Source organism: Gavialis gangeticus, unplaced genomic scaffold, assembly GCF_001723915.1.
Source record: "Gavialis gangeticus isolate Ggan-Ray unplaced genomic scaffold, GavGan_comp1, whole genome shotgun sequence".
Lineage (NCBI taxonomy): Eukaryota > Metazoa > Chordata > Crocodylia > Gavialidae > Gavialis > Gavialis gangeticus.
Window position 1 is genome coordinate 44349317 of NW_017728996.1, and position 12220 is coordinate 44361536.

Consider the following 12220-nt stretch of genomic DNA (forward strand, 5'->3'; position numbering starts at 1 on the left):
AGAGGGGGGCACTAGTGGCCGTTTACAAACTAGTCAGGAGGGACCAGGAGGCATTGGGGGAGTCCCTGCTCCACCTAGCACTATCAGGAGTGACTAAAAATAATGGTCACAAGCTGGCAGAGGGTAGATTCAGATTAGACATCAGGAAGCGCTACTTCACGGTCAGGGCGGCTAGGATCTGGAATCAACTTCCAAGTGAAGTGGTGCTGGCTCCTTCCCTGGGGGTCTTTAAGAGGAAGCTAGACGAGCACCTTGCTGGGGTCGTTTGACCCCAGTACTTTGTCCTGACATCACAGGAGGTCAGACTTGATGATCTGCTCAGGTCCCTTCCAACCCTACTAACTATGAAACTATATATTGGTTCAAATCTCAATGACTAATATGCAGTAAGACTATTCAAGATGTTAGTTAAAATTTGCTTTCACTTTTCCCCATAACTGTGCATTTAGAACATGCTATTACATTTTTCACCAACAGACATAGCTGAACACTTGAAAAGACAAAATCTCCAAATCTGTGATTTCCCAGAGGCAACCTCAGGAGAGCTGTTCGCTGAGCTACTGATGTAAACAAAATTCCCCAATGCAGTCAATGTGACAGATGCCTACTTCATAGGATCAGATCAGGGCTTCATAATATCATGAGTATTTAGATATCCGTAAGTTAATGCATCTCGATACTATTGTAGTTTAGACCCCAGTAGTTCTGCTCACAATAAAGTCTTTATTATAAACCTGATAGATTCAGGATGGAGCCTGTTACTGGGCAGGTAGGTACCAAACACAAAACCATTGTAAACACAGAGTACTTTTCTCCAGGTACTCAAGAAATGCATAGTTTTCCTGACTCTCCCTACTATGGTATTGGAAAAGATGATTTTGCTAATACAACATGAAACAAAGCAGCAATGAGAGCATGCATTTGTATATTACAGGTAAATTACAGGGCCAAATCCTGTGCTCATTTACTCACATGAGTAGTCCAATTGTCTTTACTTGTCAGTAGAGAAGGATTTGGCCCTTTCTTTACAACCTATGATGTGAGAATTGAATATGGTCTGCTTACCGAAGGATTTCTTTCCGAGTGAAAAAGGTACAATCCTGTAAAAAAAGAAAATGCATTAATTTACAAGAGAGAGAGATACCACCTTCAAGAAAACTGTTTCTTGCTTCCTGAAAATACAAGTTAAATTCAGGCTGGGTGTAAACAGTTTCAAATTGCTGTGCTAAGCTCAATCTAACTGTGGCTCGTAATAGGGAGTTGTGGACACGGTGCCGTAAAGTAACTGGAATCTGAATTCTCTTAAATCTGAGGAGGTCAGGACTGTCAGAAAGGCTTTGTGTATTCATAGGCTGAAACATCAAAATCCCTGTCATGTCTGTTGTATGTGCCATTGGTGGCTTTGCTCAGAACAGTCACTGCAGAGTAAAATGACCAGACTAGAAGGGGTAGCTATAGAAAGGAGCTCTATGATGAAAATACCCAGTATATATGATTCAGGGAACTGTTCTTCAACTCTCAACACTTTGCAGTAAAATAGTTCTAAAATGATCTAATTAAAGTACTAGTATTGATAACAATTATTTGTACTGTAGCAGTACACAGGCACTCGTCATGAATGTGTTATGCTAAGTGCTGTACAAATACAGTATAAAGAAATACAGTCCCTGTTCCAAAGGGCTTACAAACTGACTGAGTTTTTTATATGTTTTATACTTAAGCCACTCAGTGACAAGGTAATAACTTCTGACCTATAAACGTCCTAAACAGATCACGTGGGAGAAGAAAATGACTTAATTCTTGCATTTCACTCACTTAAAGGAAAAGCATTTCATTGCTGTACTGAGAATCCTTCTGGCCCACTGTCTGCTCCTTCCAGGAAGGGGAAAGAGAACTAGCATAGCTAGTTGTAGTTGCATCCCCTAAGTTGTCTCAGGTTTCCAGGTAGACTATCACGCCTGTTTGGCATCAATAATTAAGTTCTCTTCACCCTCTCCATATGAAGTGGTAGGAGAGGCAGTTCCTCCTTCAGCATATTGTATGGCAGAATACTGTTACAGGGGCACAATGGGAGGACGCCTTATGAGTTGCTGACAGTGATGTCACATCGTCTGGAACTGCACAGAATGAAATCTGAGCCAGCCGGGTAGGTGCTTACTAATTCTAGCACATGTAACACCTACAGTCAAGGTACCACTTGAAGATGATTCATTTACTAGCAAAAGGCTGGTACAGTTGGATAAACAAATATGATGTTATCAGTACCAATGTTCCTGTAACTATGCAGACCTGTGAAAGCAAGACTGTTACTTCACTAGACAGCTGAGAAGCAAATTCATGTCCAAATGGATGCAAAGATGGAAAACAGACATTATCCTCAACGAATTACTCAAGTACCCCTAAACTCCAGAAATAAACCTCTGGATTCTGGTTCAGACCTCTTTCTGGCAACAAATACACCCTCTACTTTATAGGCACTTTAGCTAAGACAGTACCTATAAACTTGTTTCAAGACTGGATGTTCAGATAACTGCACACAGTCTCTAAGAAGTGTTTTGCCTTTGAGAGGATTGGCTGTTCTTCCCTGGCAAATGCTAAGTAATTTTATTGAATTTTGTAGTGACTGGATCTGTGGCAATTTAATTCCAATTTAATTAAAGACTTTTGCCCAGGAGAGATGCAGAGCTGAATCATCTGATTTTCATCTGGAGATTTCATTCATACAAAAATAACCAACAAAAGAACAAGTAGTAGATTGACATATATTCTCTTTTTCAGAGAGGAGGGTGGAAAGGGCTTGAGAAAGCAGGGTATACTGTCTATGTTTAACACTACTGATACTTGCTCTCCCTCAAAGGGAGATGGGCACATTTCCTACCATGCACTTTACTATGGCTTATTCTGCTAAGAATTTAAAAACCTCACACCCATCTACTGTGCTTCGAGTTTAAAGGTCACCCGACACCTGCCATAACAGCACATGGCAGTTCCCTCTACGGGAGTAACCTAAATTAATGAGTGGGGATGTGCCCCAGCGAACTTACCTCCTGGACTCAATCTCAATAATGTCAGTCAAAATATTCCCTTCCTCCATGATGCCCGTTGCTACACAGTAGATATGGGGTTTTCAACCAGAGGGTTTGCGTACCCCTGGGGGTACTTTGGAAGGCCCCAGGGGGTACGTGGCAGCAGCATGAAGAAGCTGCTGGCACTTCTGGTTTTGCCACCGTGTGAAGAACCCCTCCCTGCTCCCACTCATCAAATCGCCGCTGGGGGACTTCTCACTTCTCGACCAGCCCCCGGGGGTACCCTGACCAAAAAAGGTTGAAAACCCCTACCATTACCCCTCCATCTACAGACTGTGTGTATGAAAGTTCCTGGAGGCAAGATCTTGCTCTCCAAGAAGGAAATGCATAAGTTGTCATATGGATTAGTCACTGAGGAAATGTTGAAAGGTCATTGCTGTCTTTAGAGGTTAGATGTCATTTAACCATTTATCCACTTAGTGCACCATCTCTGGTTAACTTCTGTTTTTCTGTCTTCATATCTGCCTGTGGCAGTGAATATAATGAGATTCTTTTGTAAATAAAGCAAAGTCCAATTAACTTTTTCACGCTTTCTGTCCCATAAGCTGAATTTTCTATTTTAACTATCAAGAAACTGGAGGTCCATTCAGATGTGCTTGCAAGTCATTTTTACATTATCCATTTTGTTAATTAACAAGAGTGCAGTTGCTGATCTTTCAGAGCAAGGAATCAGTTCTGAAACTAAATATGAATAACTTCTTAAAACATTTCTAGGGAGAAAAAACATGAAAGAAAAGAGCTGGGGAAATGTTCTAAATACCCAGGACTGGTTTTGAATAGCAATAGAGATTGCTCTGAAGTCATAAGTGAGAGACATATTACTGGGAATTGTATCATTACAGGAAACTTCACTGTTGAGTTGTAGACTGGAGAATAAATGCTACTAAAATGGTAAGGCCCAAATATTCCTGGATGTCTCAGCTGACAAGTTTCCTCACCAAAAAGTCACTGAATGAATATATTTTAGATTTGTTTTTGGGGTTCTAATAAATAATATGATCATAGAGAATAACCTTGGACTGAGAGATCATGATTTGATTCTGTTTGAATTAAATAGAGGGCTAAACAAAAGTAGCTCTGTACAGACATTTTTTATTTTTAAAAGGGAGAATTTTTATAAATGAAGGGAATTATTTAGGGAAGTCAACTAGACAGGGCAGTTCAAGGACTTGAATGCAGAGGAGACGTAGATTTTCTTTAAGTTCAAAGTTCTAAAACTATCAAGAACCTGTATCCTAAAGTAAAAACTTATAGGAACAGGCTCCAGACCTAAGTGGAGGAGTAACTGCTTCAAGAAAGATATTAGGAAAAAGATGAGAGCATACAAGGAATTTAAAAGGATATCTCAGCAAAGAAAGCTGAGTTTCGGAAAACATGAATTCTAGATGATAAAATGAAAATTCCCAAAAGACCTTGCAAGAAATTTTGCAACAAACAGCAAGAGGCTCTTCAGCTACAGTAAAATAAAAGGAGAATATGGGAAGAAAAGGATGGGGCTACTATGAGGATGGGATAGAGATTTTTTTTTTTGACTAAATTAAATTCTACAAAATGAGTTTCATCTTAGTGTCTTCAACGAGGGTGTTGTTGGACAATGCAGCAAAGACAAGATGAATAATAGCAATTAGGGTATGGAAACAGAAATTACCACAAGCAAGGTAAAAATATAACTCCAACTCCAAAAGAGCTGAGTGTACTCAGTCTCAGTCTCAGAGGACCACATAATCTCCATCCCAGAATTCTCAAAGAACTGGTTCATGAAATAGCAGGCCCAGTAGCAAATATTTTTAATAACTCTATCAAGTTGAGGATAGTAACATATGACTGGAAAACAGCAAATGCAATACCTATATTTAAGAAAAGGAAAGAAGTAGCTTTGGCAGTTACATGCCTCTTAGTCTAATATCAATAGTATGCAAGGCTTTAGAACAAATTTAAAGGAAAGAATAGTCAAGGAGATAAAGGTAACTTAAAATGGAATAAAATGTAACAGTGATTTATCAGAAGTAGATCATGCCACATGTCTTTATCTGATAACGCTAATGATTTTCTAGGCTAAAGAATGAGGTAGATCTCATCTAGCTAGACTTCAGTAAAGCACTATGTGGGAAATTATTAGTTGAGATGAAAAAATGAAATGGAAGGGGAATAATAAAGGAAATAGGAGGTAGGTGAACCACTGGTTAAAAGGGGAGGAGACATTAGGTAGCACTGAAAGGGGAAATATTATTTTAAAAGAAGAACTCAAACTGGAGCAAGTGCAGAGAAGGACTTTTAGGTTAGGAGAATGGAGAGACTATCAGATAAGAGGTGACTAGTAGAGCTTGTCTAGTTTAGCCAAGCAGAATGAAAGCTCAGAGGGGATACATGCTCTTCATATACAGGAAACCCTTGTTATTCATGGGTTCGGCATTCACGGTTTCAAATATTTGAGAATGCTGAACCTGCATTTTAAATACACTTTATACACTTCCAGGAGCTCCTTGGGAGCTCCGCGCTTGCTGCTGCCATGCTCCCACCACCGCCGCCGCGCTCCCACCACACTCCTGCCATCACCACTGGAGCCGTGCCCCTGCCCCAGCTGCCAGGCGTACTGCGTTCATGAATGCAGATTGTGTTCATGAACACAGTGTCTTATTCGCGGAGGATACGAGAATGTATCCCGCCTAAATAGCAAGGGTCGCCTGTATACATAAAGGAGCTAAACACCAGGGAAAGTAATAGAGCTATTTATCCTAGGAGACAATGCTGGCAAATAGGTATAAAATGGTCATGAATAAATTTAGTTTGGAAAGTAGAAGGTTCCCAACCATTATAAAAGTGAGGTTCTGTAACAGCCTTCTGGTAATAGTAGCAGGCAAATCCTCTCTTTTCAGATAGAGCTTGATTAATTTATGAAAGGAATTTGATGTGATACTTGCAATAACGGGGAATTGGACTGGATGCAGGAGGACCCTTCCAATCCTTTCTAACTTCCTTATTTGTAGTATGGATTTATATGTATAATATATATTTACCAGTGACAAAGCAGGGGGAAATTGACCATTCTAATATGGTAGGGCTTTGCATAGGAGAATTATAAATAACTAGCCACAGTGCACTGAAGACACAAACTGCTTCTATTCCCATTAAAGTCAAAGATAAATTTTCAAATCACTTCAGTGAGAGCAAGACTGAGATTTTTGAGTCATACCCAAGCTTTAAAATTGGAGAGTTCAAAAATCTTAGTCCTACAGTCTTGGTCCTAACATTGAAAATAGTTTAAAATCATGAAGATTTCTGTCTGGAAACTACTGGAACAAAATCATCTCATGTAGCATTGGGCAGATTACAAACAAAAAGACAGCATAGATCTGTAGTGCAGCATAAGTAGAGTTAGTAGTTTTAACCAAGAACTCTGGCTGGTACACAATTTGGAGAGGGGTCTGTGAATTTGATCTTACCACCAGTAACAGGAATGAGAGTTTTACCACTAACAGTAATGACCTTACAAACAAGCTTAAAAGGCCTGATTCTCCAGGCAGGCATGTTGAGGTTTAATTGGTACAGTACTCAAGCTCATAAAGGCCCAGAGATCTAGGGTGAATGTAGATGAAATGGGGGCCCTAAATTGAAGCAGTGGGTTTTTAAAAACACCACTTCAATTTAGGGCCTTTTAAACCCCGTGTTGTGCACACACCCACACACACTTACTTGCCTCTCTGGCAGCAGTGGGGGGAGGGGGGGGAGGGCAAGCTGCTGGTGGGTGGAGCGGCCCTTGGGCTGCAGTGGGGTGCGGGGCAGGGAGCGGTGCTTTCCTCTGCAGCAGAGGTAGCCTCCCCCAGGTGGCACCCACCTGCAGGCACCCGGTTTGGGCAGTCCTGGGCGGCTCCGTAGAGGGAAGCGCTGGCCCCCCATGCAGGCTCTGGGGGTGGGGTGATCAGGCTCACTGCTTTTCTTCCTGCTTTCCCAGGCTGCTGCCAGGCTACCTGCAGGGCTTCCTGCAGAGCCCCTGAGCCTAGTGCTTCACTCTGTGGCTGTAGGGGCAGCAAACTAAAACTCTTCCTTGGAGGAGTTTTAGTTTGCTGTGCCCCAAGTCATTTAAGGCACATTACACTGCCAAATTTGCTACAACACCTGTAATTAATGCGTAATACACTGCCAATGCGTGCAAACACTGACACCTTTAAAGCAGTGCAAAAGCATTTAGCCCATTTTAAAGCGTTGTGCACACATGCCCCTTGTTTTATCTACACACAACTATAAAGAACAATAGCGCAATGGAGTAGAGAACTGAGGTTCTTAGGTCCTGTGCCTGGCTCTGGTATTGACTGCTTGCCTAACTTTGAGCAAGTCTCTGAGCCTTGATTATAAAATGGGGTTAAGCCATCTCTTCCCAGCTCCAGAAAGAGACTATTTTAAGTGTTGTTATAATAAGGCCAGGAACTTTGTCTTCTTCCCATACATGTGCTGCAACTGATGGATGAATGTCCATGATAGACTTTAGAGGTATTGTAGTCTGATGACACACAGATATAATCACAGGTTCTCTGCCAGCCCCATTAGATCTTCTGTAAACTACTCATTGAATGTTGTGGGGTCTTTTAGAGCTGTTGAAATGTGGCTAAACGATTAGGGAGACAGATAACTGTACTGGGGATGCTGATATTTAATTTTCAAGAAATGTCAAGTGTACACGCAGAGTGTACTATATTAGATAGTGCCAGAGTAAGTTTAGGGTATAATTCATTCAGTGGAATCTGCTGGCATCACTGTAGCCTGCAGCTTATGAATGGAAGGTATAGGGCCCATTGAGCAAATTACCATTAACACTACAGGACAAATACTGTTGTGTATAAAATGCAAAATAGTAACAGATCTATGTGATGTCCTCATAGGATCCGAGGGGGACCCTAACTGCAGTTTGGGTCAATGGAAAGCAAGGGAGACAGACCCTGGAATAAGCAAACAGTGATGTGCTGACATTAAAACAATCAGGTTTAGGAGGTTATTGCAGTATCACATTATCACACCAATTTCCAGTTTATTTCTTCTTAGATATCATAGAAGTATAATCCTACTCTTTTTATTGAACATGTTTTATTGAGGCCAGGTGTATTTAGAATTGGCAACCGCTGTAACAGAGGATTAGGAATGAGGAAATAATGTAGCAAGTAGAACTATGTTTCAGCATATGTTTGTGCACACTCTGAGGCACAAATGAAGGTGCTTGTTTTGGGCACACTCCTGCTCCCCTTGAATCAACCCAAAAAAGTTACACACATGCCATGGGTCTCTGAGTAATTAGCTACTATTTTAAAGCTAACCTGTGGAAAACAGATTTCTTCTACTGTAGTAGGAGACAGAGTGATGTCTTAGACAGGAACCAAGACTGAGAGGGAGGACACATGACTTCTAGTCTTGCCTCTCCCACTACTTGCTCTCTGACTTCGGTCTCCCAGCCTGTATGTGTGTTGTCTCTTGGATCTGTCGCTTTCTAGGTTTGTATAGCACTTAGAAAAACTAAAAGTGTCACTTTAATACAGTTGAGAATGATATCATAGGGACACATCCATATCAAATGACTGCAGTAGAGAGACAATCTGGGACAAAAAATACCAAGCATTTGATCTAACAGCCATTGAAACTGGACATTGTCAGTGACTTCAATGTGGGCAAGATACTGGATTGAAATTCCAATAGCAGAAATAAGATTTACTATATCTTAAATTTCAAAAATATCTATTCTGAAATTTTACTTTGTGAAATTCTTATTATTCTTGCAGCATATAAAAGACAGTATTTTACTATAATGAGAAAAACAGAGTTTTGCCAAGATGCCACCAGTGCATCACACTACATTAATCAAAGAATCTGTCCAGATGAATAGATGTTTTTGCTACCTTGAGTGGGTGTTTTGCCACTCTGAACAATATCACTTCCAGCAATAACCCTCGTCTGCCCACTGTCAATTTAGTCACGTTTTCAGATGTATTTCTCTTAAGATTACAGTTAGATCAAAATTATATGCATGCTCATGTACCTTAGCAATTTAAGATTTATATTTGTCAAGAAATTAAAAATGCTCGTCAGAATGTTAGATCTACAGTGACAAAGGTAACAATTAAATGGATGTTTGATTCCTCTCAGAAAAACACAGGGTAGAAAGGAAGGCTACAGATATGCAAAACAGGTTTAAAAATTCAGACTATGTAAATCTGTATCACACATTGCAGCAATAAAGACAAAGCTGCCAAAAACTAATGAATAAAAGGCAAAAGTTTATGTATTTACAAAAATCCGTTGTCAGAGTATCAGAAAGCAGCAGTTAAGACCTCTATGCTGGTATTTAGAATGATAACAGCTGGGATTTTAGCTGTTTTTTTTGGCAGTAGCAGATGAACAATTAATTTTGCTTGGTGCATATTCAATGGAAGATGAGTAGATAAACAAGAATCAGACTAAGGTCAACTCTCATAAACCCTTATTATAGTAAGCAGAATTGAAATCAGTGAGACTACTCAAGTAAGTCAGTATTTGTAGCATCTGGCCCTGGGACAGAACTGCAACACACTAATTTATGTCGGAGAGTAATGATCAGAAGGGATCCTGGTTTTCTCCGTTTAAAAATCTGCCTGCCTCTTCCCCCCACACTGCACTTCCTGTAACTTCCTGACCTGGCTTTATTTTATAGATCGCATTTCTTGGCAGGCCATAACAGGTCTTTGCTATAGGGTGGTTTTAAACTGATACCTTCAATTTATCTTTTATCTCTATATTGACCAGTGCTTTAACAAAGGAGAAAATGTTGGCTGTATAACAAAGCCCGCACTAGCAGGTTACATAAAGCAATAGTTTGGCTGTTTTTCACTACTTTTACTGTAAAGATAACTAGAAACCAACCTGGGAAACAAAACTGATGTACTAGATGATGAATAAATAGAAAGTAAATTATAGTCCCTACCTCAAAAAGCTTACAAGGGAACAGACTTGCAAGGGAGGGGGAAAAAGAACTGGAAAATCTGAGGCAAAATAGCTCTGTGCCCCAAATTCTATCACCTTCATCTACACTAAGACAATAAAGAAATAAATCTTGCTCATCGTACTCATACAAACAGCTTCACTGAAGGCAGTGGGATTGACAGTGTGGTAGAAGGAGTAAAGCCTGGAGATGCACAAGCAGCATCCCACAACAGTCTCTCTCACTGGGAGATGCAGGAATGGATTAGGCCAGTATATAGTCTTCACATTGCTTTATTATGTCCTTTGATTACCCTGAATTGTGTTATGCTTTATATGTAAGGTATAACTCTTGGCTTACTTTTTCTCCTCATTACCCCTGCGCCATAAGTATAAGGACAAACGTACATTTTAACCCACCTAAAAGGGGAGATGACGCTGCTGCTCAAGAGGGTGCCACATCTGATGGGATCTAACCATTAGGGATGTGCGAAATGGCACTGTTTCATTTTGCCTTGAGTTTTGATGGTTCGAAGAAACAGTGTTTTGCCTTGAATTTCATTTTGAGTCAAAACAGCTGTTCTGTTCCATCGAAACAGAAAGGCTGTTTCAAGGCTGTTTTGAGTTTTGCTGGGGATGGGGAGTCAGACCAGCTGGGCTGACTTCCCCGACCCCCGAGCTAGATCGCACCGGGGGCAGGAGGCCTCGTTTTGTTTTAAGGCTATTTTGAGGGCTTTTGTTTTGTTTCAATTTTGCTGTTTCAACCTTGAAATTGGTAGAAACAGTGTCGAAATGAAACAGCTGTCAAAATTTCGCAGAGCCCTACTAACCATCTCTCCCTGTAGCTGCGATTTCCACAAATAAAGGCCAAAGCAGATTAAGTGGATGTTGGAAGCAACCCCAATGTTACTGCTTGGGCTTGAGCTACTCTGGATACAGAGAACTTTGGTTCCCAGTGTTTTCAATATGGCAGCTTTCACAGGCAAAAACTGGACTTTCCAGTCCAATGCAATACTTAAGCCTATCCTTAACTCATGCATCTGATACGTTACCAGTATTTTAGGGCTTGTATAGCCATGGATTTATTCCAGAATAGCAATAGCTCCATGTAAGGGTTTTCATAGGATGTAAGGATGGAAAGGACCTTGAAAGATCATTGGGTCTAGCCCCCTGCACCAAACAGGAAAGCAGTGGCGACGTGTAGGGGATGCATGTGTAACCCTTGAGAGTGCTGGTGCGCCCCCTGACATCCACCATTCCCAGGCAGAGGGGGCAGGCAAGAGCACTGGTGCCCCCCCAGAGTGCCGGCTGGGGAGTGGGGGAGCCAGGAGAAGCAATCCCCACAGTCCCCCTGCAACTGATTACACTCACCCAGAAGTGTCAGCGGTGTGCTGCTGCCACTTGTGGGTCAGCGTGATCAGCCATGGAGGAACCCCCTCACCCTCTGGTCAGTGGGATCAGCCATGGGGGGATCCCTCCCCACTCACTGACTGGCCACTGGTGGGGGGCAAGTACCCCCCCGACTCAGGAAGCACCAGTTGCCCATTCAGGAAAGATAACTGGGGGTCAGGTGACCTAAGTGAGGTGACTGTCTAGTCTCCTCTTGAAGATTTCCAAGGTAGATGATTGTACCAACTCTGGAGGGAGCTTATTCCAGTCTGGACACTGTCACGGAGTGGGGTCCTAAAAGTGGCTGTGATCTCTCCCAGCGCCCGCCCCTACCGTGCCAAGTAGGTGTCATTGCACCCTCGATCTTGCCCGCCACATCCAGACGGAGCCCCCAGGGGGGCTGGCATCCCTCAACCCCCTGGCCTGCGAGAGCTGCCCAGCAAGGCCTGGGGGGGCAGGGACTGGGGACTCTCACACCTGTCCTGCAGGTGCCTGCCTTAGGGCCCTGGAGGCGCGGGTGAGGGAGCTCCAGGAGGAGGTTAGCAGGCTGAGGGGAATCCGAGAGGCAGAGGAGGAAATTGACAGTTATTTTCTTTCCCTGCAGGGCGGTATGACCAAGGAGGACGCACCTCAAGAAGAGCCCTCCACTGCTAAGTGGCAGATGGTCACCTCCTGTGCCAGGGCTGCTCGAAACATGGCAGCACCAGTTCCTCCAGTCCGGCTGGAGAACAGGTACGAAGTCCTGGCTGCCCGGGAGGAGGAGGAAGGAGAGGACGACGCCGGGGAGGAGGCAACTCCACGCTCAC

At 42.3% G+C, this 12220-nt stretch overlaps 1 protein-coding gene across 1 annotated transcript in view; it reads right to left on the reverse strand.

Annotated features, from left to right (window-relative positions):
- The window catches only part of CIB2 (calcium and integrin binding family member 2), a 143066-nt gene that overhangs the window by 116712 nt on the left and 14134 nt on the right, over window positions 1-12220 (reverse strand). The window contains exon 2 of the mRNA XM_019504397.1: window positions 1066-1100. Within this exon, the coding sequence (XP_019359942.1) occupies window positions 1066-1100 (35 nt within the window). The remainder of the gene's footprint in view (window positions 1-1065; window positions 1101-12220) is intronic.